Source organism: Caretta caretta, chromosome 22, assembly GCF_965140235.1.
Source record: "Caretta caretta isolate rCarCar2 chromosome 22, rCarCar1.hap1, whole genome shotgun sequence".
Taxonomy (NCBI): domain Eukaryota; kingdom Metazoa; phylum Chordata; order Testudines; family Cheloniidae; genus Caretta; species Caretta caretta.
Window position 1 is genome coordinate 14,091,474 of NC_134227.1, and position 16,431 is coordinate 14,107,904.

At 46.0% G+C, this 16,431-nt stretch overlaps 1 protein-coding gene across 6 annotated transcripts in view; it reads left to right on the forward strand.

Annotated features, from left to right (window-relative positions):
* GLB1L2 (galactosidase beta 1 like 2) overlaps positions 1 to 16,431 on the forward strand; it is a 90,956-nt gene that overhangs the window by 32,391 nt on the left and 42,134 nt on the right. For all 6 annotated transcript variants that reach the window (XR_007353515.2, XM_048827227.2, XM_048827226.2 and 3 more), the window contains 9 exons: positions 1,983 to 2,120; positions 3,473 to 3,553; positions 4,644 to 4,750; positions 5,811 to 5,957; positions 7,077 to 7,148; positions 8,101 to 8,179; positions 9,531 to 9,618; positions 14,335 to 14,449; positions 16,001 to 16,117. Coding sequence is in view for 5 of the 6 variants with exons in the window: in XM_048827227.2 (XP_048683184.2) it covers positions 1,983 to 2,120; positions 3,473 to 3,553; positions 4,644 to 4,750; positions 5,811 to 5,957; positions 7,077 to 7,148; positions 8,101 to 8,179; positions 9,531 to 9,618; positions 14,335 to 14,449; positions 16,001 to 16,117 (944 nt within the window). In the remaining variant the exon portion in view is untranslated. The remainder of the gene's footprint in view (positions 1 to 1,982; positions 2,121 to 3,472; positions 3,554 to 4,643; positions 4,751 to 5,810; positions 5,958 to 7,076; positions 7,149 to 8,100; positions 8,180 to 9,530; positions 9,619 to 14,334; positions 14,450 to 16,000; positions 16,118 to 16,431) is intronic.

Consider the following 16,431-nt stretch of genomic DNA (forward strand, 5'->3'; position numbering starts at 1 on the left):
TGTCTCCATCAAGTTTCCTATCTAGCGATGCCCCTAGCTCTGAGCAAGTGCCTGTAAATTTATAACCTCTTTAGTGGATTCACACACTGCTGTGGGTTTTTTTTTTTTGTCTTTCTTTATCCCTGTCAATGTCAAGTAATGATTTTTATGTGGCATTTTTCAAATAAGTTTGTTTTCACTGCTCTAGGAGTAAGCATATCAACAAGCTAGTGCAAGGAGTAGTTGCATAGATTCCAAGGCCAGAAAGGACCATTGTGATCATCTAGTCTGACCTCCTGTATAACACAGGCCAGAGAACTGCCCCAAAATAATTCCTAGAGCAGATCTTTCAGAAAAACAATCAATCTGGATTTAAACATTGACATTAGCCGTCAATCTTTATATTATGGCAGTGTCCAAAAGGCCTCAACTGGGTCACGAACCCCCATTGTGCTAGAGGCTGTACAAACACAGAAAAGAGACAATCTCTGCCCTAAAGAATTCACAGTCTGAAGAGACAAACAAAGAGTAGGCGATGTGGATACAACATACAAGCTAATGAAATTGGTGAAGAACTGATAGTTATGTGGATTGTAGAAAACTTTTGTAATTGGGGTTAGAGATAAGGTGGAAGGGAAAGGAAATAAGGATAGTCACTGTGAGGAGCTTAGAAAGGACTTCTGGGTTTTATTTCACCTCCTCCACTGTTTCCTATCTCCCTACCTCTTCAGGGGTATGGGTCATCGTAGGGACATGTCATTGCCCACTGAAGTCACTGGCAGATTCTCCAATGACTTCAGTGTGCATTGGAGCAGGCCCGTAAAGCTTTGTTCTAGTGATCTACATTTTTATGTGGCTCCTATCACCACAGAATCTGAGTACCTCACTATCATTAATGAATGTATTTTTCCAACACCCATGTGGAGAGGGAAATAGTATTAGCCCCATTTTACAGATGGGGAACTGAGGCATAGAGAGATGAAATGACTTAGCTGAGGTCACAGAGGGACTCTGTGGCAGATTTGGGAATAGAATCCAGATCTCCTGACTCCTAGCCCACTGCCTCAGCTACTTCGTCCCTATCTTGTGCAAATTTCTAAGGGACTCTATTCTGCATATGTATGCTACAGCAGTAGTAAAAATGACATGAGGATTTTGTGATAGCTCTGTCATTACATTGTATGCATAGTAAATAGATTTGTTTTCACTCCAACAAGATTATTTTACCTTTTGTGGGTGATATGGTCAACATAAACCTCATTCAAACTTAGTACTTCCAAAAGGGTCATGTCCCATTTCAGTTCATATATTAAGAAACAAGGTAAATAAATATATCTTAAAAAAATAAAGGAAACTTAAATAATTTGGTCATAACATAATGCATCTAAAATAACCTGTCTCCTACCTGTGCAATTCTCTGTGTAACTATGTCATCAGTATAGTAGATCAAGGTCCTTGCCTAGGCAGAATTCCCACTGAAGTCAATGAAAACTTTGCCTGCTTTGGGAATGTAGGCTCTCTCGGATGGGTTTTGTATGAATTATTCCTGCAGAACATTTCAAGTGGAAAGGTTGCCCTATATAAAGTAAAAGCGACAAAGAGTCCTGTGGCTCCTTATAGACTAACAGACATATTGGAGCATAAGCTTTCATGGGTGAATACCCACTTCTTCAGTTGCATCTGAAGAAGTGGGTTTTCACGCATGAAAGCTTGTGCTCCAATATGTCTGTTAGTCTATAAGGTGCCACAGGACTCTTTGTCACTTTTACTGATCCAGACTAACACGGCTACCCCTCTGATACTATATAAGGTAGCTGTAAGTGACTGGAGTTACCCCAGGCATGAATTGGGCTCATGAAGCATTGGGAGAGGGGGGTGATTGTAAACAAAATGCTCAGTTTGAAATTCTTGAATTGTTGGCATGTTCAGTCCGTACGATGTTATACTACCTTCTTGATTTGTGATGTTCGGAACCATTGTTGGGGGTTTTCCTTCCTTTACAGATATGGTGAATTCTGTAGCAGAAGTCCTTAAAACAGGAGCATCCATCAACCTCTACATGTTCCATGGGGGCACCAACTTTGGCTTCATGAATGGTGCTTTGGATTTTGATGAGTACAAGCCAGATGTCACAAGTTATGGTGAGTTTTCTTTCACTGCCTCGCTTGCGTGCCCATTGCAAGCCTGCAGCCTTTGAGCCAGCTGCAGCTGATGGAAAGCTCTTTGCCCATCACTTTCTTGAAGGATCTAGGTGCTGTCTCTGCATCACCATCACCCAGACAGGAGAGAAGAAAAACCCTGATCTTGGCTCATCTGGGAAGATGGTGTGACTGTGACAGAGGGTTTCCTTTAACACTTCAGATTTCTCGCCCTATTCCAGTATTTGGGGGAGTCCTTTACTATGAATTGAGTCAGAAACCACTGGGTAGATAAAGACATATAGTTATCATCAAGTGGTGCTGTTTTCTCTATAGTGTCTCTCCTCTCTTTCAATTAATGATTAAGGAAAGACCATCTGAGACTTCTGACACCAAAATAGTTAGTTGTTTGGCTTTGACTTTTAACAATTTGAAGAGTATATTATAGCAATTTTCATCCCAAAAGTCCTCACCAAAACTATTGACTTTATCCTACATGGAGTTAAGGGCAGATGCAGATTGGGACCCTCACAGTATCTGCAGCCAACACTGGGGAGGAGAGCAGCAGTGAGGGAAAAGAGGAAATGTTAGCAGAGAATGCTAAGGCAAATCTGTGTTCTTATGGAAAGGTGTCTGGGACCATGCAAGGCAGATAGGACCCCTATCCATTTACTGCATGGCACTATCCTCAATGTATTTGTGTTGCGTGGAAGAAGGGCTGACTTGAGCTTGCTGTGATTTGAACCTCTGATTGCAAGAAGTGGAGAGATTTCTTACCTGAAACATAGGCCTTTAACATGCATCCGTATTTCTTCCCCTCCTCTTTGGCTTGCAATAACAGTTAAGAAAATATTTTATTTGTCAGTCAGTTGTATGAGGCAGGGGAAAACCCATTAAGCATAATGGGAAAATGGATGGCACTGGTGTACATGGGAGAGGAAGGGTATCGGTTAAGAGCCCTGTTGTGTCCTCAGACTTTCATGCCCTGTTACCCTTGACTTCAGTCAGGCATTGTAGAAGTGAACGTGGGGGGCAGAATTTGACCATACACTTTATTATACCAGCAATAGGTGTGGGTTCAAGCTGTTTCTCTTTACTTTTATTTTACGCCCATCTTCAGAATTACTTTGCTATTAAGTAGCTGTCTCTCTACACAATGAGACAATGTCTCAGGCCCTGTCTGCATTAAGGAACTTTGTGCTTGTGTAGTTAATCAATGTAGCTATACCAGTGCAGACTTCCTTAATGTCAACAAGGCCTGAGATAAACATATTCCCCCTTTGGCTCTGACCTCTTGAATGACTACTTTCCTAAAGCTGACGATGCTCTGTGACAGGTGCATGCTTGTTTTCCAGACTATGACGCTGTGCTGACAGAGGCTGGAGACTACACATCCAAGTTCTTCAGACTCCGTCAACTCTTCACCAAGATCATAGGTGATGATAAACCTCAGAGCAGCTTCTCTACCCCTTAAATGCTGGCCTGTGCTATACCAGAGAAGCTTTAAAATGGACCACCAAGGGTCTCTGCTGGATCCCTGCTACTCCCCACACGGATATGTCCCGCAGATTAGTTGGAAGCATTTCCTGAAGAGAAGGAGGCCCAGGGATCATAGAATATCAGGGTTGGAAGGGGCCTCAGGAGGTCATCTAGTCCAACCCCCTGCTCAAAGCAGGACCAATCCCCAACTAAATCATCCCAGCCAGGGCTTTGTCAAGCCTGACCTTAAAAATATCTGAGGAAGGAGATTCCACCACTTCCCTAGGTAACGCATTCCAGTGTTTCACCACCCTCCTAGTGAAAAAGTTTTTCCTAATATCCAACCTAAACCTCCCCCACTGCAACTTGAGACCATTACTGCTTGTTCTGTCATCAGCTACCACTGAGAACAGTCTAGCTCCATCCTCTTTAGAACCCCCTTTCAGGTAGTTGAAAGCAGCTATCAAATCCCCCCTCATTCTTCTCTTCCACAGACTAAACAATCCCAGTTCCCTCAGCCTCTCCTCATAAGTCATGTGTTCCAGCCCCTAATCGTTTTTGTTGCCCTCCACTGGACTCTTTCCAATTTTTCCACATCCTTCTTGTAGTGTGGGGTTGTAGAGCAGGTTGTTACAGAAATGGTTTTTCAGCTGACTTCCCAGCAACGGGAAGGATGCATGCATTTAACAGTCTCCGCATGCAGGGGAAATGTCATGCCAGCAAACTTAAAATCAATGCAAATCTGGGGAAGTGCTTTTGTTGTACAGATCCCGTTTGCATTCTGTTCTCTCTGGAGTTGGACAGGTGGCTCTCACCACTGGATAAATACACCAGCCCTGTCCCAGCTTTCAGTTTTGCTTGAGCTCTCTTTGAGGTGGATACAGTGCTCTGTTTGATCCCATAGGGAGATTGATCAAAGACGTTTCCAGAGGCAGAGCTGTGGTCTAGAGATAGAATCAGGGAGTGCCCATAAGCCCCCCTGTTGCCTTCTGTAGCATCTATCTAGCAGAACTGAAATATAACACCTGTCTTGTTTCTGCATTGCAGGGCAGCCTCTGCCCCTCCCTCCTATGATCACAGACAAAGCATCATATGGCGCAGTGCTGCTGCCGCAGTATGTCTCTCTGTGGGAGGTGCTGCTATCTATTGTAGAGGTGGGTACAGTCCTTTGAGCTGGAGAATGTGCCAAGAGGATGGGATGATGCAAAGAAACACGTTGCACTATGAAATAATATAATCTTATTCTGAAGGACCTCAAGGTGCTTCACAAACTTTGTATCTATAGCTGCAGTGAAAGGTAGCCACCTCTGGGGTGGAGGAAGTGAACCCATTTGTATACCACATGCTCCACAAGAATGGGGAAGAGAGGGCACATTTTGGCCAAGGATACTAGAGCCATTTGTCTCTAAAGTGCTACATGATCTTTAATGTCACGGGGAGAGGACCTGTGTTTTAAGGTCTTATCAGAAAGACCTGAGCCTAGTACGTTGTATGGAACTCCCATTTATTTACTGTGGGACTGCTTGGATTTGGCTTCAGGGATGCTTGGTTTTTCAAATTTGAGGCTTCACCCATTTTGTCACCTGTTCCATTTACTAATACTTCACGCTCATTGGAGCGCCTTCCATCTGGGAACTTCAGAGCTTTACAAAACCCTCAGCCATCCCTCTGGGCCTTAGTCCCCCAGGGTGTAAAATGGGTTAATGATGCTTTCCTATTCACAGGACGGGTCAATAGATTAGCACGAGGTCACACAGCAAGAGAGACAGGAATAGCATGCAGGAGTACTGATTCCTAGTCCCTGGCCCTAGCCATTACACCAAAACTACCTCCTACGTGAAGAAAGCAGGGATCAATTACTCTAGTTATTCACCCAGAATTGAACAAGAAGCAATGGGTTTAAGTTGCAGCATGGAAGAAGCTTTCAGAACCATAGGTAATGGAGCAGGTTGTCAAGGAAGTGATGAAATAGCCATAATTGAACATCTGTGTCTGATGAAGGCTTAGACATCCAGCTAGCAGAGATGGTGTTGGCAGGATTGAAACTCATCACTTAGTTGCAGTTCTTTGCACCCCGGGAGCCCTTTAAGAGAGGCAGCTTTTGCACAGGATTTGAGTAAATGTCAGTTTGAGAGACATAGCAGCTACTTGGCTGATGATGCCGCCCCTGTGTAGCCTGTCCCCTTAGAAAGGTTACTTGTTCTTCCTTTGCAGCCCATTAAGTCAGAGTTCCCGGTTAACATGGAGAACCTGCCAGTGAATGATGGCAACGGGCAGGCCTATGGGTATACGCTCTACGAGACGGTCATATCCGGTGGAGGACAGCTGCATTCCAGGGACAACATCCGGGACCGAGCACAGGTAAAGAGCACAGAGCAGTTGTTGTTCTGACTCTACAGAAAGGCAAATAGCTTGGCTGCGGTAGTTGGCGTGAAATAGGCCAGCCGTGAACCAAGGTGGCAGGCTTTCCCTGAGTAGAATTGTGATTCCCTTGTGCTATTCATAACGAAGCCCCAGCCTACATCCTCCCTAAATCCCAGGCTCAAGGTCCAAGTCTGTTTAAACTCCAATAACATCAGCTCAGATCTATCCACAGAAGGTAATGGTCGGAAATCATGGTGCATTTTTAGAAATGCCTTGATTTGCCCAACATTGCAGAATGAGTCAATGGCAGAGCTGGGAATAAACCCCAGGAGTCTTGACTCCTGTTAGACCAGAGGTGGGCAAAGTACTGCCCGCAGGCCACATCCAGCCCACGGGACTGTCCTGGCCGGCCCCTGAGCTCCCGGCCGGGGGGGGGCTAACCCCCGACCCCTCCCCCGCTGTCCCTCCTCCCCTGCAGCCTCGCCACGCTGCCAACGCTCTGGCCCTCTGCTCCTGCTGGGCAGTGCAGCATTTTGGCTGCCTCTAGCTGGGTGGTGGGGCTGTGAGCTCCTGCTGCTCTGAATGGCATGGTAAGGGGGCGGGGAGCAGGGGGGTTGGATAAGGGGCAGAGGATCCCAGGGGACAGGGAGTTGTTGGATGGGGCAGAGGTTCGAGGGGGGGACAACGATCAGGAGATGGGGAACGGGGGGGGGGTTGGATAGGTGTGGGAGTCCTGGGGGGTCTGTCAGGGGGCGGGGGTGTGGATAGGGTTCAGGGCAGTCAGGGGACGGGGGAGTTGGATAGGGGGTGGAGTCCTGGGGGGAGCAGTTAGGGGACAAGGAGCAAGGGGAGGTTGGATGGGTCGGAGGTTCTGAGGGGGGCAATCGGGAGCAGGAAGTGGGAGTGGGCGGATAGGGGGCAGGGGCCAGGTTGTTTGGGGAGGCATGGCCTTCTGACCCAGCCCTCCGTACAGTTTTGCAACCCCGATGTGGCCCTCGGGCCAAAAAGTGTGCCCACCCCTGCGTTAGACAATGCTTCCTCCCCTGTTATGGCTCTAATCTCTTGTCTAGTACACCTGTTTCGAATTCTGCTGGTCTCCTTTGCCCTCTCCTGCAGGTGTTTGTTAACACTGTGTTCGTTGGATTCCTTGATTACAACACGGTGGAGCTGTCAATTCCTGAAGGACAGGTAAGTAATCTGAGACCACTCACGAGAAGTATGTGAACTGCGCCATATGATGCTTTGTGGGTAACAGAATCCCAGCTCACCCCCAAGAATGCAGAGCCCAGAAGTGTGTCTAATGCCAGCTTCGTGCAAACCAGCAATGCAGCAGCATGAGACACAGAGCAGTTGTTACACTCAAACCTGAAATGACTCCACAGTTGGAGCAGAGTGGCTTAAAATGCCAAGAGTCCCCTTCAGAGAAGGAGAAATATTTGGACAAAACTCCAGTCAGCAGGTTCACTCCAGAGTAGCAGCTGGTGCACTTCCTGCCACACCCACACACTGCAGACACCCATGAGATGGAACAGTGGGCTCTAGGGACCCTGCCTGTGCTGACTGAGGACATGTAGGCTGTTCGCTCATAGGCACAAAACATGCTTCAGTCTTTTTACTTCTCTTAGGTCAAAGTGAAGTGAGTTGGATGGTCTCACGTGTGTTCTGAGCTCACGCTCTCCCGCATTACAAAACCATCCAACAGTTCGGCACAAAGCGGCCGTATGAGTAGCACGTCTACTAAATGTGCACTGGCAGAGCTGTGCATGCCTCCAAAGACAAGAATTGGGTGAGTGGGAGGGAACATTGGAGGTCAGGAATGTGACTCCTGGGTAGAGCTGTGTGATGGAAGCCTGTGTGGTGTTGGACACATGTTGTTTCTAGCTCTACGTACCATTTCAACCATTTAAAATGTAACAGCAAAATATTATGGTTTCATGAGAAGGTTGAGTTTTCCTCAGTGATTGCAGTTACTTGCAGCTGTGGCATATGCCTGTAATTTATAGTCCTGTAAACAGCTGCCAAAGCTACTGGTGCAAACTCCCCCCTGGAGCGATACCATTGATTTCTCTCTTTGCTCAACATGGCTGACCTGGCACTTGGCTGTGCACTAATTCAGCAGAGGCTGATCCATTCTTTACAGGGCTTCAGGCAGCTCAGGCTTTTGGTAGAGAACTGCGGGCGTGTCAATTACGGACTTATGCTGAATGAGCAGCGGAAAGGTAGGTTGAGTTGTCTCTTCCCTTCCAAGCTGGTGCATGGGGCTGAGAACTCAGATAAACGCCTCTTTTTGAGTCTGTGTTTAGCAAGGACCTCCAACACGGAGGACATTTTTAAAATGGCTCCCGCGCTCCAGAAACAAACACTCCAGATCGAATGTTAAAATCCTGTGTGTTGGATTGAGTCGTATAAAGGCATGCAAGAATTTCACTGTGCCTGGATAATGCTGTGTAGCTTTGCAGTCAGGCAGTAGAAGGCAGCCAAGGCGGGAGACTGATAAAAGAATATAGGTCACTTTTTGACCATAAGTTCAAACATGTCCAGGGTGGTGGTAGCTGACATGTGATAGTTGGTGAAAATAGCCCACTTCATGGGGGATGGACCTATCTTAAAGACCTTCCCAAGTCCCTCCCTATAGTGGTTGTCAAGATAGACGGGGTGCCCCTCTTCTCACTCCATGATGTCCATATCCACTTGTGTAACATCATACATGGGGGTGGGGGGGAGGGGGGAAGGAATTCCTTCCTGATTCCTGTTTCTGCTCTGTGATTTGGAGAGCAAGATAATCTCAGTGTACACAGGGTCCTGGGACTACGGACTATGTCCAGCTCAGTAAAATATTTATGCTGGTAGAGCTGGGGACTGGGAGTCAAGATTCCTTGTGTTCTGTTTTATAGGGGGGAATGTAGGCTGAAACGTTCAGAGCAGCCTAGTGAATGTAGAGACATATTTCATTAGCTTTAAGAGGTGTGCCTAAAGCCCCTGGACTGCTTTGACAATCTCAACCATCGGCTTATAGTTAATGACCTGGACTGAGAGCCAGGAGAGATGGGTTCTGTTCCCAGCTCTGCCCTGGACTTCTTGTGTGCCAGTTTCCTCCACCCGCAAATGAGGATAATTTCAACTGCCTCACAGGAGGCTGGTGAGTCTAAATTTGTTTGTTGGGTGCTTTGAAATCCTTGGGGAAAAAAGCAGTGGATCAGTACAAGGGATACCAGGATGTCCACATTTTCTTCTGAGTATTGGGGAAGTAACTGATCTGCTGCTTTAAAAAAAAAATAAAAATCCATGTATGGACAGCCAAATAAAAAGTGAATCTGCTATGTGCACCAACAGTACGTTCTGCCAGGAGAGGGTTTCTCAGCTTAGTGAGTTAAAGCAAAGGATGGAGAGGAGAGGGCAAAGTGTGGCAACATTCCCTGCTCAATCTGGATGAGCAGTGGGACCATATGGGCTTTAATGCCATTGCAGAGCATGACTACTTTCCGTATCCCGCTGTTCCTCCTATTGAAATAGGAAGATCCGTCAGCTTAGTTGCTTCTCAGCTCTTTATTACCTCTATTGCTCTTGCAGGCTTAATTGGTGACGTCTTCCTGAATAAAACCCCCTTGAGGAACTTCAAGATTTACAGTCTGGAGATGAAACCTGGCTTCATGGAAAGGTTTGGGAGATATATGTACATATATCTAAATTGTTTGTGCAGAGGAGGAGGGCATATATATATCTCCTTCGTTTGCACAGACAATTTGGCATAGGTGCAAAACCTACTTAGCAGTGCCCGGAAAGGCAGCACCTGGTGAATCTTCATGCTTATGAATCTCTTCCTGATAACGCCAACTAAAATTGTACAGAAGGTTTCAACACTTATTTTTGCACCTTTATTTAGGACCCAATACAACCCCCCATTGAAGGGGATGGAAAGACTCCCACTGACTTTAATAGGCATTGGATCGGGCCTGTAGAGATGTGGCCAATCCAAACCCTTTTGAATTTTGTAAAAGTTTGGGGCTTGTCTGGGATCAGAAATTTGGGATTAGGAAACACTTCAGTGAAGGACACTCCCTCCTCCCTGGATAGAGAAGGGAAGTAATTTCAGGAAGCTCCTAACAGTGTATTACTAGTCCAGATGGCTTCCCCCTATTTCATGTTTTAAAATTGTGTTCTTCAGTATTAAATGCTAAAGCAAAATAATCTCGGAGGGATAACTAGCCAGGCTGCTGTCGTTAGAGCAACAGAGCATAGGTCACTTTATGGACTCCTGCCAAAAATCTCAAGAGGGTTTGCTATTGCAGTGCTAGTGTTGTACAAATAATGTAACACATTTGTGAGGCCTGAGGACTTCACAGCTGTCATTCTGCTGCCTGCTGTGGTCACCTGGAGTTTAATAGTGTAGAAAGTCTAGAACTCCAATACTTCTGCTACAAAGTTGCAAACCCCTACTGCTTGAGCCAAAGGAGAGAGAATCTCTGTTAGTTCTGGACACTGCAGGGCCTGTGACACACGCAGTTGTGTTCTTATTCTGTCCAGTAGATGTCAGCCATGTGTATACTCTCTCTAGTCAGTTTATTACAGTGATCCTTTAAGGACAGTGCTAACAGGTAGTGTTAAATATTCTAAGTGAAGGTTTTGCAAGGTATTCTCTTTGGCAGGGTGAGCTGTCAGCTTTGTGCTGTAGGGTCATTAGAGAAGGGTATTCCCAATCAAAGGTATGAAAGCTAGTGAGCTGCCATGCAGGCATAAAAGCAAGATTAGCCAGCAGTCTGATCAGTTACTAGCAACTGGCCATTAGCAATGAAACATCATAAGGTAGAAATCTCTGAGCAGGAAGCCAGAGTACACTGTATTGAAAATGGGATTGTGCCAGGCTTAGCTCAGCAATACAGTGGAATTCACATTGCACTAGGTCAATAATTTGCTTGAATCTGGGGATGCTGCTGATCAGCATTGGAGAGAACATGTTCTGATAAGGTTTTGAGTCTCTTGTGGAACTTCTAAGCTCCTCACTTTCTCTCTGCTTCATCACCACTCACAATCACACCTGTGGTACAAGAAGGCAAGAAATGATGCAGACTTTGAGCATACCCAATAACTTGCTAATACCCCCTGATGTGATGAAGGGTGCCCTTGCATTATATATTCCAAAACAGACTTGATGCATCTATATTGGCTCAGATAGTGATATCCGATCCCATGAGCTAAACAGAATTGGACTTCGTTAATACTTGGATGGGAGACATCCACCAAAAACCCAATGCCAATAGAAGTGATGGGTTTGATTCGGTAGGTGGCATTCGCTAACACCTGACCCAATGTTCCAGCGTAGTTTAAGGGGGCATTGGGCTTATGAAGGAGCTGTTTGGGGTAAGTCTTTAAAATTGAGGCCCAATCTACCTGAAGGCAATAAAGATCCTGCAATATTTCTCATGAGAGCAGAGCATTCACCGGAGTGTCCTGACCAGAGTTTCCCCCCCAAGTAATTACAGTTGGCCATCATAACGTTGCAGTCCATCTTGGGGGCTTTTTAAGGTACTTCTAGAGCATCCATCGCTATAACATCTAAGTGTTAAATAGAGTGGCCTAGGTTTCCATAGCATTCTCCACAGAATATGGCATGGTGGAATTTTCATGCCACCTCTTCTAAGGTCTAGGAACCTTGACTTGCCTTCTGTGTACGAGTAGTTCCGTGGTGGTGGTGATGATGGTGATGACAGGAAGACTGTAGCAAATAGGTTTGTAGTGTGCTCTCCAGGCAAATGAGTTTTGGTTCAAGAACTGGAGGGAAGGACCTTGTGTGCTGCAAATTATTGTTACACTTGCTGTGTTTCTCCCCAGAGATGGCTTCATTATGGTGACAGGTGATGCAGGGTTTTTTAAATTAACAACTGGTCAAGCACTTCAGAAATTGTTGAGTTGAAGGGTGCTGTACAGATATAAAATATTAGTCTGAGAGGAATTGCAGCCACCATTATAGTTAAGGTTGCCTGGCTCTGTCTATGCTCACTCCATTTTCAAAAAGAAAAGGAGTACTTGTGGCACCTTAGAGACTAACAAATTTATTTGAGCATAAGCTTTCGTGAGCTACAGCTCACTTCATCGGATGCGTTCAAATGCATCCGATGAAATGAGCTGTAGCTCAGGAAAGTTTATGCTCAAATAAATTGGTTAGTCTCTAAGGTGCCACAAGTACTCCTTTTCTTTTTGCAAATACAGACTAACACAGCTGCTGCTCTAATCCCTGTTTTCAGTTGCTCATAAGTTTATTTCTTTTTTGAAACTATCGATTTGGCAGAATTTTCCCAGTATTTGTGTGTCCCCCCAAAATAATCAAGGTCAGGTAAAGTATGAAGCAGGAGGAACTGAAATGGTTCAGCAGTTTTGAGTATGTGTACACTTAAAAAGAAACCCTGAGAAAACTTGAATGCTGGAGAAAACTTTTAAATAGCTCTGTCATGCAAATAATGGGGTCCAAAAGGTGAAATGTAGCCTGCAGCTAGCCCTCTCTGAAGTGCCCTTCCTTGGTCCAGAAGTTGTTTTTGATTTCACTGAGTTACGAGCCTTTGAAAATTGTGCAGTACTGTAGGTGCGTGGTGGTTTTTGCTTTGTTGTGTTATAAAACCTAGGCTTGTAACACGTACCTGGACAGCACAAGATTATGTGGCTAATCTAGCATGCTGAAGTGCTTTTCTGAACTGGAGTTCTGTTGAGAGAAGTCTAGATAAACACCTGGGAAGGTTTGCCCAAAAAGGGAAGGGATTGAGGAAGGACTCCAGCAGACGCGATAAACTGTGGGGGGGGGCAGAGTTTCCATACGACACTTTGTCTCAGTACCTGAGGCCAGCTGGTAAAGTGTTCAGCATCAGGCTAGATTGTGCTGGAGACATTAAAGCCAGTCTCGTGATGCCTGTGCACAAGGGAGCAGAGTGAAGGCTGAAGTGAGGTCTGGTCTATACACTGGTTTTGTACTGGTAAACTATTTTGATTAAGGGTATGACTCTCTTACCAGTAGTTATACTGGTACAACCCCAGGTGTGGAGTTTATATCTGTATAAAAGGTGCTTTTTATACTGGCATCTCTACTTGTACAGGAAGGGGAAATAAGTTACACTGCTAGAAAGTACTTTTGAGTGCATCTGCACTAGGGGCAGGTGCCACTAAGAGGAGCAGTCTAGTAAAACCAGTATTTTCTGGGTATAGACAAGTCTTGAGGGTGCAGCCTCACCTCCAGCATATTCTTTTTTTTTTTTTTTTTTTAAGCAGTGAAGCCTGAACAGCTTTTCCCAGGGAAGTGTCTGTTAGATCACAGGGCCTCATGTTTTGCTTCATATCACTAGCCTCCGGGCATGTTTATAGTCTTTTTAAAAACATGCTACAAAATAGAGAGCAGAACCGGATCAAAGTCAGCTTAAACTCCTAAGCCTCAGAAGAAACTCATGGCCTCTCATGCCACTTACTCAGGGCGCAGGTACGAGCCTCTGAGCATACCCTGAAAGTGGCTCTAGCTTGGTCAGACCAATGGAGGAAGAGTTTCCAGAGCCATGAGCCCATCAGCATAGTGTGTGTTCTTCCCTTGAGTTAACTAACCATCATTAGCTAATGGATTCAAAGAGAACTGAAGACATGCTAACACAGCTTCTTAGTCACATTAGCCACTCAAGTTCTGCCCCAGGCTCTTGAACCAGGTTAAAAGCTGAGTTGCCATGCCTTCACTACCATTGTAACCTGAGTTCAGAACACTTTTGCGGGGGGCAGTGTAGACATACACTAAGAATGCACTGTCCCTAACTACTTGCCTATGCAGAGTACAAATCAGGGGTCTGTCAGTATCCCATCTGTTTTCTGCTGCTACGACAACACCTTGGGTGTGTGGCGGGCACTCCAGCAATACCCGAGATAGATCTCCGTAGTTTAAGATTAGCACCTTGGATGCACCAGGAGACAGGTTGGTAGCCAGTGTGGTTGGTGAGATGAGAAATGAGTGAGTTTGAAGCAGGGATTTTCACTTCTAGCAAAGCAGAGAGAGAGCAGTAGCAGCACGTCTCACTGCATTCACAGTGGAGACCTTCACCTTGCTGACGGAGAAAGGTGAAGGCCAAGATCTCTCTCACCAGGGGATTAACTTGGAAGTAAGGAGGTGCCTGCCTTGAATGAACAACCATGTCCCCATGCTGAGTATTTGTCCCTAAACCAGTGCCAGTGGGCAGCAACTGCTGCGCATTTCAGGCAGGAAAGTGAATAGCTACTTCACTGTAACAAAACAAATGGTCCCCTAGGGTGGCCTCCTGTTTGAAGTGATCCTAAGGCCTGCCCTGGGCCCATGAATAGCTCCTCTCCGGAAGTTGCTTTCCTTTTGTTAACTGTGTTTGTCTTTCTCTCACAGCTTGCGAGGTCTAACTGCTTGGAGCACTATCCCGGATTACGCCGTGGGTCCTGCATTCTTCCGAGGAAACCTGCAAGTGCAGTATCTGCCTCAGGACACTTTCCTGAAACTCGAGGTGAGTCGCTCAGTTATTGTCTGGTTTTTTTCATATGGCTGAAGAGAGACCCTGGCATAACCACTCCAGTGGCAGCACCACATAGCACTCTTCATAGGTCTGTGGTAAAGCAGGCCACCCATGCAGGCTGCATAGAAGTCTGCTCCTAAAACTGCTAGCTGGCATGTTCAGTTAAACACAGCCTCCACCATCACAGGCCCTGCTGAGACAAACGTGGGTGATTCTGGCCTGCCCCTCTAACGGCATCCTGGCAGAGCTAGTAATGAGCCCAGCTTTACATAAATTAGGTGCTGTTCCTCTTCAGGTAGCAAAGGGTTAGTGGCTGTGAGCACAAACCTCTGAGTACCTGAGTCAAGTCATTTCCCTTCTCTGTGCTATCTGTAAAAGGGACAGTGCTGTGGAACCTTCGGACATGGGGTCTGAGAGTGGCGCTATCTGTGTACAGCACTGAAGAGGAAGTGCTGTGTGTATTGTTAAAATCTTGAACTCCTTCCTCTTGGATTTTATTTCAGTCCCCCAGTGCAATCTCTGTTCTTCAGGTCTCAGTGTAGTTTACAAGACAAAATATATAGATAGTTATAGCATGATGATGAACAGGCATTGCGTGAAAAGGGTGCAGGTGTAATGGTAGGGGAAGACCTCAAAGAGGCTCTGAAGGAGATGATATTTTTCCTTGGGAATTGCCCTAACTCCCTTTGCACTTAGATGGTGGCCCCCAGCATCTCATTACCAAAGTTGTACATCTCCAGCCACATTATCATTCGTGCGGTTGCACAGGGGTAACTGAGGGCAAAAGTTCCACTGCCAATGGACCCAAGTAGCGATTCTCTTGTTGATGCACCAGCTTACTCTCCCTCAGCGGTGTTGGCACTGCAGTACCAACAGGAGTACAAAACCCCTGGGGAGGATGAGAGAGTGAACCAGACATGATAGAGGTTAGTCTCAGTGCTTTCATGTTCTCTTGGAAGGCCCTCAGATGCGACACCGATGAGGGCAGCAGTATTGACTTATTCGTAAAACTGCTCAAATTGTAAGAGGGAGAATGGTCCGGTAATTATTACACTAACCTCGGATTTGGAAAGAGCAGGTTCATTTCCCTGCTGTCTCACAGCATTCCTATATTACTGTGGGCAAATCATTTACTCTCACTGTGTCTCGTCACAGTTTTGTAGACGGGGAACGAACTCCCAGGAGTCTTGAGAATAAATATCCCAAAGATTGAGAGTTACTGTAGTAATGGAGGCTACGAACACCACCTAGCACATGGGGTCCCGATTCCTGACGAGGGCCTCTAGCTACTACTGCAAAGCAAGCCATTTGGTTTTTGGCCACTGCCCTTGGCAGATCCGGCTTGGGGACAGACCTCCTCAGGTAAGAAGGTACATTAGTGGCAGGATTGGAGTGGAATATGAGGGGTTTAAAATCTGTGTGAACAACTTGCTTTAAGAGCAGAAGAGGGATGTCTAGCAGCAGGTGGCCTGAAAGAACACTAGGGTCTTAGTGTCCGAGAGCAATTGCTTCAGTAACCCTGCTCTGCTATCTTTCTTGTAGGGTTGGGAAAAAGGAGTTGTGTTTGTCAATGGAGAGAACCTAGGGCGCTACTGGAAAATCGGACCCCAGGAAACACTCTACCTCCCTGCAACTTGGCTGCAGCCTGGGAACAATGAGGTGAGAGGCTCTCTATTAAACATGCTTATCTGACTCACGTCTGTCTAAGGCTAGCTAGGACCGCTCAGTGCCTTAAAAACTCACCTTAATCTGACTCTGCAAAGCATGGGGGGTAGCTCTTTCTGAGGTTGAGGTTCAAGTTAGAGCAGCACCATTCCTTGGCTATCAGTAAAAGAAAGGCACTGTGGTGAACACTGACTTTGGATCAGTATTGTATATAGAATTTGAAGGGCAGCATAACTTAAATAAAAAGCAAGACCACCTGACTTGGGATTGGTGTTTACTCTTCACTGCTGTGAAGTCTTAATACAGCC